The sequence below is a fragment of the Cottoperca gobio genome, chromosome 6 (genome assembly GCF_900634415.1).
Source record: "Cottoperca gobio chromosome 6, fCotGob3.1, whole genome shotgun sequence".
In the NCBI taxonomy this organism is placed as follows: domain Eukaryota; kingdom Metazoa; phylum Chordata; class Actinopteri; order Perciformes; family Bovichtidae; genus Cottoperca; species Cottoperca gobio.
In genome coordinates this window covers 21,914,654-21,931,218 of record NC_041360.1, presented here as the reverse complement: position 1 = coordinate 21,931,218, position 16,565 = coordinate 21,914,654, and the positions used below count along the sequence as shown (strand labels likewise).

Sequence of the window (16,565 nt, the reverse complement as noted above, 5' to 3'; positions counted from 1 at the left end):
GGTAAACACGGTTCAGTCCAGCGTGAAGGGAGACATCCGTTCTACTGTCCTTGAACCCCCACGAGAAGACGAGACTGTACCGGAGTGGATGTGGGGGGAATAGATCAGACATGGGAGGAGGCTGGTTAGCTGGTCAACAGAAGCCCGAGGCATCAGAAACGGCCCTGGCTGTGGTCCTGATGGAAAGATTAGCAGAGACTGACACAGGGATAATTGTGAAAACTTCATTATACCACTGAGCCAGTTCAAACGGCCAGCAGGACATTTTAGGAAGGGGGCTCCAGTTTCCACCAGTCACTAACAGGCGGCCATTGGTTGTGAAAGGGAGCAGATCTGGACAGTGACTGCGAAGGGAAAGCAATAAAGATAACTATCCTCACTATCAACACATGGATCAGATGAGCTTAATAGCTGACGGATACCCACCGCCTGTTGGCAATCATGTTCCTTCGTAATGGAAATTGTAATAAGCAATTCATATTGTTCTATGTCACTTGGAAACTGAGGCGGTGCTAGAAAAGCAAATAACTGGTAGACGAGTGTGCAACAGTGGAGAAGGGTGATCTAACAAGGGAAGCTATAAGATAGACAGAGAAGCATGCAGGAAGTACAAAAAGGCTATTAGGTAGTCAAGATAAAAAATGTTAAAGACCCCTCCCTCCACCCGGGTGTGTCGATCTGTGCTGAATGACGTCTGTGCAGAGTTTGACACTGAAGGATGTTTTTCAAATGAATTAGCTGCAGGTTGAAAGAGCTCATCTTTATTCTGAGTTTAAGGCATGAGCATGCGTTTGTAAAGCAGTCCAATACAAAACAATACAATATCATTTACGGAACATTTATGTGGGAACTTGAAACCCATGCACAGACACTGAGAATGGACTTTTTAGTGAACTTTTTGAAATCAAAAATATTTAGGAGAAGGTGCAGATGGGATCTATCCCACAGATAACTTCAAACGATATCCACCTCTGAGATTTCTGCTTAAAATGAGCTTGGAATATAAACAAAATGATCAGTAACCACATGCTTACATACACATAAAGCATGAACAAACCAAACTAAACTCCTCATTTGAACAGCATTAATGATCAACATCAGTTTCTCACAGCCGGAATGGTTCACTCAGTTTGCCACTGACCCTGAACAAATCGAGGCTGGTGATTCTTCGAGCAAAACACTTCAGATAAACAATTATAAACAGTCCGTCATTACACGAGGAATTACTTAGCATGCCGAAAGCAAACAACATTCCAGTGTGTTGGTCAATGCAGTGTTACTATTGCGGTAGAAACTGCTTATTTGAACTGTTTGTTACTCAACTTACTCCCTTGAAATATAGCAACTGTTTCTTTCTGTGACTTTTTAACTCAAACAACATTTCTTTCTAAACATGTTGCCCATGTGGGAGGGTCGGTGGTGATGTGGGGGTTGTGCAGGCTAACGCCATGGGGAAGGGCTATACCCACTGCAAGAAATACTTAGCCATTGTAATAAACTATAAAACATCCACAAAGCAAAAACAAGAAGGAAAGAAACAGCACTGGTAAATATTTTGTTCTTGTTATTAATATATATATTTATTTAAATAGGCCTCTAATATCTAATGTCTTAATTTGCACTGGAAACATTAACATTACTTTATTAAATAATAAAACATGTATGTCATGCCATGTTTTTATGACTTATCCATACACCAAATAACCTTTTAGGTGTAGGTATTTTTTGCAGTGTATCCGCTTTACGCACACGCTTTTTGAAATTCGATTCGCGTTTATAAAGCCCGGGCAGCCGCCACAAGTCACAGAGCAACGGATTCCTTTCTGCGAGCATCAGGTAGCTCCTTATACGGATTTGGAGAGGCACCTCACAGCCCCTGGCATTGTATCTGCTAGGGCGCACGGAGGGACAGTGCCATGCACACTCCTGCGTTGCTCCTGAGCGAAGGGAACCAGTCTCTGGTGTTCAGTCCCTGGAATGACCTAACGATGGAAAAGCCTGGAAACAACACCGTCCACACGAACGGCTCGGATCAATTTGCGCGCAACGAGGATGTGGCCCAAATTGAGATCATGGTCCTGAGTATCACCTTCGTGGTGGCTGTGATTGGGAATGTGAGCGTCCTGCTGGCAATGTACAGCACGAAGAAGAAGATGTCTCGCATGCACCTTTTCATCAAACACCTCAGCCTGGCTGACCTGGTGGTAGCCTTCTTCCAGGTGCTGCCGCAGCTCTGCTGGGACATCACCTTCCGCTTCTACGGTCCAGACTTTCTCTGCAGGATAGTCAAGCACCTCCAGGTGATGGGGATGTTTGCGTCCACCTATATGATGGTGATGATGACCCTGGACCGTTACATTGCCATCTGCCACCCTCTGAAAACCCTCCAGCAGCCCACCCAGCGCTCCTACATCATGATCATCTCCACGTGGATGTGCAGCCTGGTGTTCAGCACTCCGCAGTACTTCATCTTCTCCGTGAGCGAGGTCAAGAACGGCTCGGGCGTCTACGACTGCTGGGCTTACTTTATCGAGCCGTGGGGCGCCAAGGCGTACATCACCTGGATAACTGTGGGCATCTTCCTCGTGCCCGTGGTGATCCTCATGATGTGCTACGGGTTCATCTGCCACAGCATATGGAAAAATATCAAATACAAGAAAAGGAAATCGACGGGTGGTGCTGTGAGCAAGAAGGGGCTGATTGGGAAGAATTCAGTCAGCAGCATTACAACGATATCAAGAGCCAAACTGAGGACTGTTAAAATGACTTTTGTGATCGTGTTGGCGTATATTGTTTGCTGGGGGCCGTTTTTCATCGTGCAGATGTGGTCTGTGTGGGATGAAAACTTCCAGTATGCCGGTGAGTGCTGAATAAATAAAACTAGAACTGTATTCATTATTACTGAATGTAAAACTCTTTACGAACGATGACATGTTGCCAACACATAACAGCCCAGAACAAACACTTGGTCACTTGTTACAAAATGAAAGAAAATCACCGTGCGCAAACACGTGCGCACAGCCTTTACGCACAGATTGATTTGGCATACACAAATGAATGAAAACCACACAAAGAAAAATGTTTGAACTGATTGTTTACAAGCCACAACATTTACATGAAATAACTGAGTGCAGCACTCAACTAAAATGTTCCTGCAGAAACGGTCTTATGAAAAGTTATATGATATCTTTAATTTGCTTTTTACTTGTTTTCATGATTGCAGCCTCCTCAGCTGTGGGCTCTTAGAAACGCCACCACCCTTTAACTCATACCAAGTTTACTCTTATATTCTGCCAGATAAATATTTTATCTTGAAACAAAGTCAATGTAATTGGGTGATAAGTTACACTTGCTTGGTCATTTTGTTTAATGAACTTTTCTGGGACAGAATCAAATTGCAGCAAACTGACCGGTTCACTCAAATCAAGAAAATGACACTTGATCCAAAAAGTCTTCCAAAAATGTATTTTTCAACATAAACTCATTTCGTAGATTTTCTAGATTTGTAGATTTCAACACCAGATACATTGATTTAGACAGGTCACTGTAGCAGCCAGCCTGGACCAGATGTTTTGCAGATTAATCATCCCCTTCCTCTTCCCTCTCTCTGTTCTCTAGATTCTGAGAACACAGCAGTGACTCTGTCTGCGCTCCTTGCCAGTCTCAACAGCTGCTGTAACCCGTGGATATACATGATCTTCAGTGGTCACCTCCTGCAGGATTTTCTGCACTGCTTCTCCTGCTTCCTCAGAATTAACACTGACTTCAAGAAGGAGGACTCAGACAGCAGTATCCGCAGAACAACATTACTGACTAGGATGACCAATCGGAGCCCCACGGGCAGTTCTGGCAACTGGAGAGAGCTGGACATGTCTCCCAAGTCCTCCATTCAGGCGGAGTAAACCTGCAGCCAGGCATCTCTGTTGACTGGTGTGGGGATGAAAACATGTCAGGGAGTGGCATCAAGGTGCACATACAGTACAGTATCAGCTCATCTTAACCCTGGGCATGACTGACTGTGACTGAAATGTCCCCCAAACTCCAAAACGTTTAAAGCACATGAAGCTTTTTTTGCATGGAAATCAGGAAATATGGTGTCGACTGAGAATTTTGCAACACGGACAGAAAATATTGGCACATTATCCGTGTCTTCTTGATAGATTATGTGTGCAAAAGTGTTCTTTTTTCACAGAATCTTCGCAAAAATATTAGAAAAACATTGGGTAACAAAGTTTTTATCACAATTGTTTGTAAAAGCACAAGACGCAGAGAATTGCGCAACATTTTCTTGAACTCCGTTGAATTACTTGAACATTTGAAAGCCCCAAGTACAATAGTCAAGAGTCCCAATAGGGTTTTCTTTTTGAAAACAGTTTTCCAGGAATACTCGTGCTTTTACTGGTGGTTATGTTTCCCTGCAGTGCTGCCGAACACCCTTTTCCTGTTGGAGTGTTTACAGAGATAAAACTTACATGGCAGCCAGGAGGCGTGCGGTGGTGAAAGCTTCTCTTCCAGACCGCACGTCTCTAAGAAACCGAGGCAGTCAGCTCATCTTTTGTGTGTAGCTTTCCACCTTGTTGTTTTACTCATATTTTAGCAGCTTATGTAAAAAAAAAGAAACCTTTCCTTTGACCTATGACCAAAAAAAAGAAGAAGAAAAACAATGGGTGTGTGGGGTTTAGGTTACATCTGTTAATCAGGCTGTTGCGTGAATTCACATTTAATGTTGCAGCTGGGAGTCACTCACATTTCTTTTTCAGCAGAGGCAATAAAATAGCAGGACATTAGTGGAGTCTACCTACCGACCCACAGGCCCCTCCCACAAAATGTTGTGGAGAAGCTTACACATTCCTCACACTCCACGTCAACACGCTTCCTGATTTTTTTCCGGACATCCTGCACCAATTAGGGGATCTACAGTATACGTTTTGTCTTCATTTGCACTCCAGACGAAAACAATCTCCTGCACATTAATGCGTAATAGTTGTCAGACCACTATTAGAACATGAATGTTATGATGTATCAAGACATCTCTATCAGACTGTACAGAATATTTGTATAGAAAAGGCCCTTAGAAATCTGTAAATAGGAATATTATATGTAAATCTTGTTCAACATGAATTATACGTGTCTGTAATGGCTTGTGTAAATTGAAAATAATCTAAATATCTAAATATATGTTGAAATACACATATTGATGCACTGATTAGTACTCTGGCTTGGACTCCTGTTTTCACAACCACGGCATGGGTGGTTTGCTTTGTTTATGCTTCATGCAGTTGCTACACAACCATTAATCTCCGGTGTTTATTTTTGCAGAAAATTGAGCAATTTTAAATGTATATCTGTAGCCAATCTAAGCACTAATAAGCTGCCAAGCTCTGGAATGATGCCTTTATTATGACCTTTCAATTGAAAACGATGTGAAAGAGAAGTTCTGTTAATGGATGGCTTTTAGTCAACAAGCTGTCCACCTCCATAAATCTTATAATATATGAACATAAAATGTAATGGCCTGTAAAGCTGTTGAATGTAAATTGTCTGTCTCACTTAAAAGTCTAAACAAAGAAAGACAGAGATCTCAAAACAAGTGTAAATAAAAGCAAATCTGCATGGCTCATACTCTGAAAATATTTGTTTTTGTATCATTTGGGTGATGAGATGTCTTTTGGACTCCATCGGGAGTGCAACATCATTTCATTTGAATATGTGAAGATATTATAGTCGCAGTTTGTGTTCACATTATTCCGATTCTTGCTGAAAAATACAAAAGTTAGACGTCACAAAATCTAAATTCTACGACATTTTTAAGGTTATTATTGGTAATTATAGCAGCTTGTCACAGTATTCTGGTGATGCACATTGTTCTGCAGAGCCGGTGATATCGACCAGTTTCCCGTATAGTAACTGAACCCTTAATCCTCTGATTCAGTTTATCTCTGACCATCTGACCTCATAACATGAAGGTCTGGTAGTCATATCGCAGAGACGTATAGGAAGTCCTACAGGAAATATTGTGAGCCCTTCAAATACGGTTGAGAAAGTTAAGACCTACCATAAAGGATACAGGTGGTCGTGGTCAGCAATAAAAAGAAGAATAAAACAAGCATCAGGCAATCGCGCCTGGTATGAACTGGGATAATGCAGCTACGATCTCTACTTCAGGGGGTATGGAGGCATTATCGCTGTAGCTCTGATGGACATATCTCAAATTCCCCGTCCAGCACTCGCTCTGTCTCTTATTAGACATGCCAATGGTTAAGTAGCATGCCTGTGAAAGGCTCGCCATGCTAACATGATCTAAGCAAAGGTCATTCGTCAGAGTCGAGACTGGAAAAATATTTAAGAGGCAGTGATTTAGTTTCTTCAGAGAGTTTTTTTTTAAAGTTAGAAAGCCAGAAAACAGACTGTTATTATAAAGAGTGACATAACAAGAAGCATTGCCATAAAAGAAGCTCTTTGTACCAGTTCAAAAAATAATTCTCTGCACATGGAAATAGACACGTCTTTCACTCAATACATGTCTGTGTGTAAAATGTATCAACTCTGACAAACTGTAATCTATCAGCTTCATCATTGCATTTTTCAGAACATCTCCACAGTCTCTGGTTCAAACAGTACAGTATGTACTGAGCTGCTCGTAAGATGAATGCAGGAAGACAGAGAAATGCGTCCGACAGGGGTTTGTGAAGAGCAACGACAACAAAGACCTTCGTATCCTTTGTGTCCTCTGTATGTTTTATTTATCAATTCTCTGGGAGAAAAAGGGATGTGAGAGGTCGAACAAATAAGCAGAAGATGTGAGCTGCACTTACATATGAAGATCAATTGTTCCCTGGTACATCTCGAAATAATCACCTCACACATTTGAAACTGTAGTCTCTCAGACATAACACATGACTTTAATCATCAGTTTTCTGGATCTGGAACAGAAGTATCTAAAAGAATGCAGTTACTCAAAGAAAACATGTTTACTAAGATTGCCTCATGGCGCTCCCCCCCCCCCCCCCCCTGTATTCTTTACACTAGAAAAACATTTTGATTGTACATTGTGTGGGACTAATGCCAAGAAGATGCAGGCTTCCTTTCTTAGTAATTAAACATTCTCCAAGTTTCCTGCACAGGAAACAAGTCCTGTTTTCTGTCCGTCTGGACAATTGTGTCCACAGCTGGCTTCCCTTCACCTGACACTCCGGCCCTTCCTCAGCCCAATACAGACACGTCTATTGGCCGGCCAGCATAAACGAAACAAACTAAATAGTGTGTACAAAGTAACAAATGGAGATTCGCTGAACTAGATTTGTGTTGGTCAGTACAGCGGGCCAGATTCATTGGTTATTAATGGATTAGACGTGAACAAGTTTTTCCTTCAGCGCTCCGATCAAAGGACTTAGATGAGACGAGGATCCCGGCTTCGATTACATAAAGCCTCCCTCTTCCTGCTCCATTGTTCTCCTTCAATCGTCCTCAAAAATAACAAACGTTTCTGTTTAGTATTGTGCTGTTTCGTCACTACCCACAGGTCATTGGTTACATGGAAACAAGAATGTCTAAACATGCTGGGACACAACAAACGCAATCAAATGTTATTTTCCAACACAGTCAGGCTGTGTGAATAAGGCAGAATAGTTAGACTGTACATTCACATTGTTGCCCCCCCCCCCTGAGGAAACTATATATATATATAGCCTGTCCTAGTTTTTGTTTTTTTAATCTATGTTTATCTAGGAGGTTTGCTTAGCAGAACAAGATTTTTCTTGGTGTCATCAAAACTGTTTTGTCTTCACAGGATCTGCGTTCAATTGTTACCTTGTCTATTGTGAACCTCCAGTCTCAACTGTCAGCTTAACTCTTGTGTCAGCTCAGTGTCTGGAAGTTATTGTTTCCGCTGTTAGTTCTCGTATTTGTTGCTGAGGTCCTCGAAAAAAGCACCAAAGGAATTTGCCTACTAATTAAGATAATGACCGTATAACGTGGGTGACAGGGTATAAAGGGCACACACACACTTCTGCTCTTCTTTGCTAATATTACAAAAAAGAAGAACAACAGAATTATTTATGATTTCCTGTAAAATACAAATACATAAATATTGTAAAACAGGAAGCAACCCATTGATATGAAACGTCACAAACACAAATAGAGTAGCTGAAAACAGGGAAGTTGTATGAACAATAATATTGTCAAAAAATAATTCAAAAGGTTATGACAATATATGACTATTGACATAGAAATAACACTGTAAGTAAGCATTAAACATATGTTAAACACCATCTCAGTAAGTGGACGTTAAGTTAAGATTAGTTTTTCAAACTCCTATTCCCAAGGTCAAGAATTAACCTTCACGCTCCGTGTACTTATTTAAACTAAACTTACAATATATATGTTTTGATACTAATAAATACTGGAACCCTGGCTGCTGCAACAACTTGTACACTTTGATGTCATTAAAATAAGTAAGAAATATGTTAAATAGGCCACATTATGATCACAAATAATGATGATTTTATGCTAAATGTCAACATGATCAATAGTTAACATGCATGTCAGTATCAATGTTAGCGTTCAGCTCACGGTGAACATGCAATGACAGTGTAGAGCTGAGCTTACAGAACGTCCTCCTCCGGTTGTCTGTTGGTTAAATCTAATGTGGACATGTTTCTTTCAAAATGCACTCACTGTTAAACATCAGAAGTATATAAAAGTATTTTTTAGGAGCCAGAGTTTGAAAAGTCGCTCAACATCCACTGTACAGAGGATTTACTGGGTATTGTCACTTTTATTTTGAAATGTTCATTCATTCCTTGTGTCATGTCTAGTTGTACTTCCTGTCTGTGTGTTTTCCCTCCCTTTCTGATTGTTAATTTGTTCCTCATGTGTTCATTTACTCTACCCTTGTGTCTTCGCCTTTCTCCCCCAGCTGTGTATTGCTACCTCGTTTGGTGTCTGTGTATATATCCCTGTCTGCCCCAGTGTGCCTTGTCGGAGCGTCATTGATATTACCTGGTGCCTACCTTGTGTCCTGCTCGTGCCTACCTCGTGTCCTGCTCGTGCCTACCTCGTGTCCTGCTCGTGTCTACCTCGTGTCCTGCTGTTGTCTACCTCATGTCCTGCTCGTGTCTACCTCGTGTACTGCTCGTGTCTACCTCGTGTCCTGCTCGTGTCTACCTCGTGTCTACCTCGTGTCTACCTCGTGTCTTCCTCTCATTGGTTTGTTATTTTGTTACTTTGTACTTTTGCAAGCTTTTGTTAATAAAGTTCTCTTTTTGTTAAAATTGTCTGGCGTCCTGCAATTGGGTCCTCCCCAGTCCTGAACCGTGACCGGTATGATCAAAATGAACTAGTTTGTACGGTACACGCACATCAGAATGAAAAAGTGGTTCTAGCTTTTCTGGACTCAGAAGAGAAGGACAAGATGTGATAATTGTTCCCTTTCACCCCGCTACAGGCACGGATCGAAAAAGAAAGAAAAAAACCTCATTATCTGCATCCAAACAATAACTGATTGTTACCAAAGATACAAACCTGTTACGAAAAATGGAGAAGAAACTAAGTTGTCTTTCATCTCACCCATCCATTGGCTCCATTACAGCTTCACACAGCTGCTGGCATTAACAAGGCTCCTTTCTCAAAGAGTTGGAAAGGTCACACAGATACCTTAATAATCAAACATGTGCTTTGATGTGCTGTGGGATCACAGGATGACAGATGATTGACTTGCTGGTTGAAAGTCCAGAGCCAGGTGGGAATCAAAGGCAGAGTCAGGCAGGTGAGATGAGACTGCTACTGGACATGTTATCTAATCCTTCATCCAGCCTCTGTATGTTACCTAACATACACACACATAGGGAACATGCCTTCCTGAAAACCTTGTATAAAATATACATCGCTATGTATATATTCTAAATTCACACAAAATGTTAAGGTTTATCATTTGAGATACAAGTGACTGACGCTCACAAACACAAACACACAGCACAACCAATAAAATATTAAGAGCATGTGATGCCTTCACTGCGGAGTCCTTGCCTAGAAACCAGTAGCAGGTTAAATTGGCTGGCTGGGCAATGATTAATGAAACGTCACTGCGATAGAGTTCCCTGCTCATGCCTGCAGGTCAGGGAAAACATGACCCTCTCTAATTAAGAAAGCTTTACTTGTGAACAGTAATGTCACAAGCCGGAGAGAGATGAGGTGTTGCTCTTAATCCCTTCCGTGCCAGGCTAGTGCTGCATGTTCCTGCGTCTGACAGAGGCGAGCTGATGCCTTCTGTGAAATGGGATTTCATCCGGTCTTCTGGCGGCTGCGTGAGGCAGTTGCCAGGGTGATGTGGCCGACTGTCAAGTCCACGGCTACATTGGGTTGTGTCCAAGGAGAACATTGTTTAAAAAAATCTAAACAACTTCACTCCAAATGTGTTTGTACAGTAGACTGTCAAAGTTGTGATAACAGAAATATCTGAAAAAAACTTTGTTTAAAAAATCAAAAGAACAATAAGCGATGAGCAGCAGTTATAAGTGACTGGATCTTAGTCAATGTTGTGCATTTTTATACAAAACAACAATGAAACACTTAGTATTTTTCTGTAATTTCAGTACTAAATCTTTAGCAGAACAGATTTGCCACCTGTGTGCTTGCATTTAAACCGACATCACAACTATAACCTTGTGGCGATGAAAGAACAGAAGCCCACTTCCAGATCTGTGCCATGAAAAAAACCCCACTATAAAACCTACATACAAAGAAAAACACCTTTAGCCTTTGTATAAATCTTTTTAGTTTTTGGCTGACTGTAGCACATGGACAGCTTTTCAATGTGGAGAGTCCCTCTCCGGTAATAAAAAGATATAGGATATGTGTTATTGATGAAGGTTCTCGCCAAAAACAACACATACATGTTGAATAACTTCAACAACATATGTGTCCTGTTTTTCCATTGGCAGACACTAACTAAAGTTGCTGTATATCACGCAGACAGGAAGGCAATAACAGTCAAAAGGTCAGAGCACCTTAAGACCCCGAGCTTAACCTTCTGATGGGACAGAGGGGAACGGAACCTGGACCCATCGACACCCATAAATAACACACATTCACAGTTTAACACCAGCAGCAGCCCTGTTGGGGGTGTGTGACCAATGCAATGTTGTTCCCTTATTTCATAACACAAAAACATATCTGTGTCTGCGTTGGACACTTAAGGCAACACACGCACACATACACACATGCATACACACACCAAGGCATGCTGGGCTTTTACAAAATAGTTGTAAGATAAGGTTTCTCTTGTAAGGTTGTCAGTACGCTGGTGACACCTGCTGGTCAGAGATTAAAACAACAAGCAACCCACAAAAGCGGATAAAATAAAATCCCTGATTGCAGCGCACACACACACACACACACACACACACACACACACACACGCAGCAGAGTAGGAGTTCAATATCAAGTTTCAGAGTAAAATAAGAATTATTGACCAAACTCTCAACAGATGAATCAATAAAATAAAATAAAAGTTTGCAATGTATTACCTTTCCAATGCTGCCATACAACATCCAATATCAATACCATATTGTTTTAGGATAGATGAAGAACCCAGCGTCTCTAATGTCACGATATGAGACTAGATACACTCCCTGATTTTATTGTAGTGATTACAAGGCTGCACTTTATACTGTTTACTAAATTGTATTGTTGTCGTGTGCACTATTGGGGACTCGCCCCCAGTGTTAGTGCATAGAGTAGAATAACTTTGGAAAAGGGTGTATCAACAGGCCAGAGCTTGCATGGTAACGTGAAAACAATATTAAAACAAAAAAAAAATGGTTTGAATTGACTAGAAATAATGCAATATTGTGCTGCATAAGCCACATGCAGCTCTTTGCTTGCACTTATTTGGCTCTTCCTCCTCATTATTTACATCATATAATATGAGATAAAACAACTTGAGTTATAATAAAATGTACAAATACAATCGTAGCAGGAGCAGTAGTGGAAGTAGTCGTGGTGATTGAAGAGTTTAGTTGCTGCTGTTTTTTTTTTACTTTCACCTAAACACAACCACCATGTGCGATTACTGCATCGTATTTGTAGCGTCTCAAGTATTTGAGTTAAAAGACAAACGTATGCAGCCAGTGCTGACGTGAAGATGTGTTGGACTGTCTGTCTCACACAGACGAAACGCCAGCCTTTGCGATCGCCCACACTCAGACACGGGTTCACCACCTCCAGATTAATCTCTGGGATGAGTGTGTGCCATCTGTGAGTCATGAATTGGAGTAGCAGGCTGATTACACACACACGCACACAGGCATCTATAACAAATGCATTTATCAAGGCATCTTGACCCCGTCATCACTTTCATAATCTTGCGATGAATAAAACGGAGACAGAGCAGGAGGGAGATGATGGTGTGCAGGGAGTGGAGACACAAAATAGAAAACAATCTCACATTAGCATTCAGTAGAGTTGCAGTAGATATTTGTCCAACATTATTGATCAATACTGCAAAATGATGTAATCTGGGAAGGGGAAAGGTCTCAAAATTCATGACTACAACAGATCACAGTTAGAGCTTCATGTAAACTGACTGATCCAATCTAAAACCACAAGCAGGTTTGAAAGATGAAACAAGATTTCTGACCCAAATCTGCATTACTAAAATGTACGCAGGAATTATTAAATGATAATGCCCTTGATCCCTTTTTTTAACATTGAAATGCAGATGTGGAACTTCACTTACTGTAAGTGGTTTTCTACTCACTGCCACGGTTACACTATTTATCCTACAGGACGAAGACAAATGTATTTTATGCTCTCATCTTTTCAGAAGCTGCCTACGAGCTTTATTGATTTCAAGGTGGCTCCCATTGTTTTCAAATCACTTCAGAGCCTCCCTCACAATTTATGTTCCTGACAGATCATTGCGTCAACTCGCTCGCTCACATTAATTATTCCTCCCTGAGGACTAAAGCCTCTGGTGATGTTGCAGTTAGTTCAACCCGAGAAACTGCATCCTACAAGAGTTGAAGGTGTGCGCTCATAGTGAAACATTTTTACATGTTGACGTGCTGCACTGATGACAGACATATAGAGGGCTTTACGTGACCTTGAACACTTTTGTAGCCTCGCTAGATGGCATGGTACTGTGGCCAAAAGTACGTCACCAAACAAAGTATGTAGAGACCCAACTATTACAGCGATCTAATCTCATTTCAAATCCATGTGCATTAATCTACAGCCATAATCCTGTATTCATATCCTGGATTCATCCATACTTTCTCTTGTTTTGATCACAACATCATTTCTATCAAATGTTGTATTTGTACTATGTTGTTTATCCTGTACATACGACATCTATTCGCACGTCTGTCCGTCCTGGGAGAGGGATCCCTCCTCAGTTGCTCTCCCTGAGGTTTCTTCCATTGTTCCCCCTTTAATTATGGGGTTTCTTTTGGGGAGTTTTTCCTTGTGCGATGCGAGGGTCTAAGGACAGAGGGTGTTCGTATCCTGTAAAGCACACTGAGACAAATGTATAATTTGTGATATTGGGCTGTATAAATTAATTTGATTTGATTTAATTTGATCATTTTTGGGGAAGGTTCCTTTGGGACCATGGCTGTCGGGTGATAAGGCCTGGTATGTAATCGGTATTTTAATTAATCCCAAATGTTTTTAATGGGGTTGAGGTTAGGGGCTCTGTTTAGGTCACTCATGATCTTCAATATCAAACTGGAAAAATGTTTTTTATTTATTTTTGTGAGGAGGCGTTGTCATGTTGAAACAGGTTGTAGCATAGATTATACCAGGGTCCCATTCAGTGCTGCGTTCACTAACTATGGATGATTGCATCTCCGGCCTAAGGTACATCATCTCCTCCACCCCGGCTCACCAACTGGCGTGACGTGTGTAATTAGGTCAGAAAAGCTCTTTGCTGGCAAACCCATGAATTATTGATTTGATATAGTCTGCCAATTTGGCAACTCCACTTTCATTGGAGTTCATTCACTCTCACTGGAGACATTCTGTATAATGACTGAGCACACGGCTGTAATGAGCATGTGCACTTGTGAAGATTGAAAATAATTCTGTGTGTGTTGGTGAATTTAAATGAAGTACTATACTATTATTGTTTTGTAATCTTCAGAGAGTCACGCGCTGCTCAGTTTGAAACAATCAACCACAAGACCCTTACAACAATGCTACACCAGTTTGGGGGTCATTGGCCTGAGTAGATACTTATAATGCAGTTATTATAATTATACTGCATATAATATATGATTATAATGCATTATACGGCATCCTATACGTCATTATACAATGCTTTATTGAATATTATGAGTGCTTAAAACTATAATTATTATATATAATTATAAAGCATCATAAGTATGCTTATAATGCTTTATAGACATCATAGAAAGTGTTTCATGAAAATATATAAATTCACATGTGGGTTATAAATATCTTAGACTCACAAGTCAATAAACACTTCGCTCAAATAGATCGGTAGGCGGAGATCTCCGATGGTCTGGTATCGTGAGACTATAAATAGCTCGCTTGATAAATGACCTTATAAGCATGTAGGGTTTTCAGACATTTAACATGTGAAGTGGTATTATGATTGGAGTATACTGGTATCTGTGTGTATAGTAAAGCAGGAGGTGGGTAGGTGTGGGGCCAGTGAAGGCTAACAGCAATGTGTTTTTGCCCTGGGGCAACCAAACTGCTGAACTTGAGACTTAAACAAGCAATAATGCACAATAATGCACATACTGTACGAGATAAAGTTAGTGTCTTCAATCAGTTATGCTTGTGATTTTGATGCTAAACATGTGAACTTCTATTCGAAGGCTGATCAGACGTCTGCCAACCTTCAGTTCACTGTTGACAGAAGTAAACTGTCTGAATAGCAGCATTTTTTCCAGTGAACCTTTGTACTAAATGGATTTGAATCTATTCCCAGATGAGTCTAACAGTGCCAATTTGTGTCAGTCATTAAAAGTAGAATATATATAAAAAAGAATTCTCAGACTGTCAGGATCTTCAATAGTTTACTTTAATAATCTCCAGAGGAAAATGCTAACGTCATAGCAGCCAGATACATTAAAATACATCACATTTCAAACTTTACCTTTCAACACTGCCAAGTCTGATCTGTGGGTTGGCTGGTGTATAGACTGCAGTATTGTATAACAGATAATTCTGTAAGGCTTACTACTCCAAAACGCAAGTGTGTTTGTAAGTTGATGAATGTCTAGACACACATCCTGGTGGGCTGTGTGAACGACCAGCCAATCACATTTGAACTCACAGACTCACAGGCCAGAACAAACTGACAAAAGAATTTGAAATGAAGAAAACACCAAAGTAACGACAGAAATTGATATGAATCCACTAATCGTGTGTGTCATATTACAGCAAACCTTCCTTTTTGTAATTAAGGAACAACTATTATGTTACTCAGTTTACACTTCATATATGAATCCCAGTCAGGAGGTATAGAGAGCATGCCAACATCAGATGACTGTTCTCACACTGTCTTCAGAGAGAGAGAGAGAGACAGAGAGAGAGAGAGAGAGAGAGAGAGAGAGAGAGAGAGAGAGAGAGAGAGGAGAGAGAGGAGAGAGAGAGCTAAGAGAGAGAGAGCAGAGGAGAGAGAGAGAGAGAGAGAGAGAGAGAGAAGAGAGAGAGAAGAGAGAGAGAGAGAGAGAGACATGAGAGAGAGAGAGGAGAGAAGAGAGAGAGCGAGAGGAGAGAAGAGAGAGGAGAGAGAGAGGAGAGAGAGAGAGGAGAGAGAGAAGAGAGCAGAGAGAGAGGGAGAGAGAGGAGAGGAGAAGAGAGAGAGAAGAGAGAGAGAGAGAGAGAGAGAGAGAGAGACAGGGAGAAGAGAGAGGAAGAGAGATAGAGAGAGAAAGAGAGACAGAGAGAGATCGAAAAGAGAAGAGAGAGAGAGAGACACACCAGAGAGAGAGCCAGAGAGAGAGCAGAAGAGCAGAGAGAGAGAGAAGAGAGGAGCAGCAGCAGAGAGAGGCCAAGAGAGAGAGAGAGAGAGAGAAAGAGAGAGAGAGAGAGAGCGAGAGAGAGAGTGAGCGAGAGAGAGAGCGAGAGACAGACAGAGAGAGATGAGAGACAGAGAGATAGCAAGCGAGAGAGAGAGAGAGAGAGAGAGAGAGAGAGAGAGAGAGGAGAGACAGAGAGAGAGAGAGAGAAAGCCACAGAGAGAGAGAGAGAGAGAGAGAGACAGAGAGAGACAGAGAGACAGAGAGAGAGAGAGAGAGACAGAGAGAGGAGAGAGAGAGAAGGAGAGAGAGAGAGAGAGAGAGAGAGGAGAGAGAGAGAGGAGAGACAGAGAGAGAGAGCGAGAGAGAGAGAAGAGAGAAGGAGAGAGAGAGAGAGAGAGAGAGAGAAAGAGAGAGAGAGACAGAGGAGAGACAGAGAGGAGAGAGAGAGCACAGAGAGAGAGAGAGAGAAAGCCACAGAGAGAGAGAGAGAGAGAGAGAGAGAGAGAGAGAGAGAGAGAGAGAGAGAGAGAGAGAGAGAGAGACACACACACAGACACACATACTAAACTG

The 16,565-nt window shown here is 41.3% G+C and overlaps 1 protein-coding gene across 2 annotated transcripts; it reads left to right on the top strand.

Moving 5' to 3' along the window:
* Positions 1-1,317: 1,317 nt before the first annotated feature.
* Positions 1,318-5,631, top strand: avpr1aa (arginine vasopressin receptor 1Aa). 2 transcript variants are annotated; one of them, XM_029434534.1, is made up of 3 exons: positions 1,532-1,546; positions 1,783-2,859; positions 3,619-5,631. In XM_029434534.1, the coding sequence occupies exons 2-3, from the start codon at positions 1,917-1,919 to the stop codon at positions 3,900-3,902; spliced, it is 1,227 nt and encodes a 408-aa protein (XP_029290394.1). In that variant the 5' UTR covers positions 1,532-1,546; positions 1,783-1,916; the 3' UTR covers positions 3,903-5,631. The 2 variants fall into 2 exon arrangements, with proteins under 2 accessions (XP_029290393.1, XP_029290394.1); XM_029434533.1 differs by having other exon boundaries at positions 1,318-2,859.
* Positions 5,632-16,565: the final 10,934 nt, after the last annotated feature.

Coding starts and splice junctions, on each gene's coding strand:
- avpr1aa (XM_029434533.1), top strand. CDS start 1,917: ATGCACACTCCTGCGTTGCTCCTGAGCGAAGGGAACCAGTCTCTGGTG. Junction 2,860..3,618: donor TGAAAACTTCCAGTATGCCG/GTGAGTGCTGAA, acceptor TCTGTTCTCTAG/ATTCTGAGAACACAGCAGTG.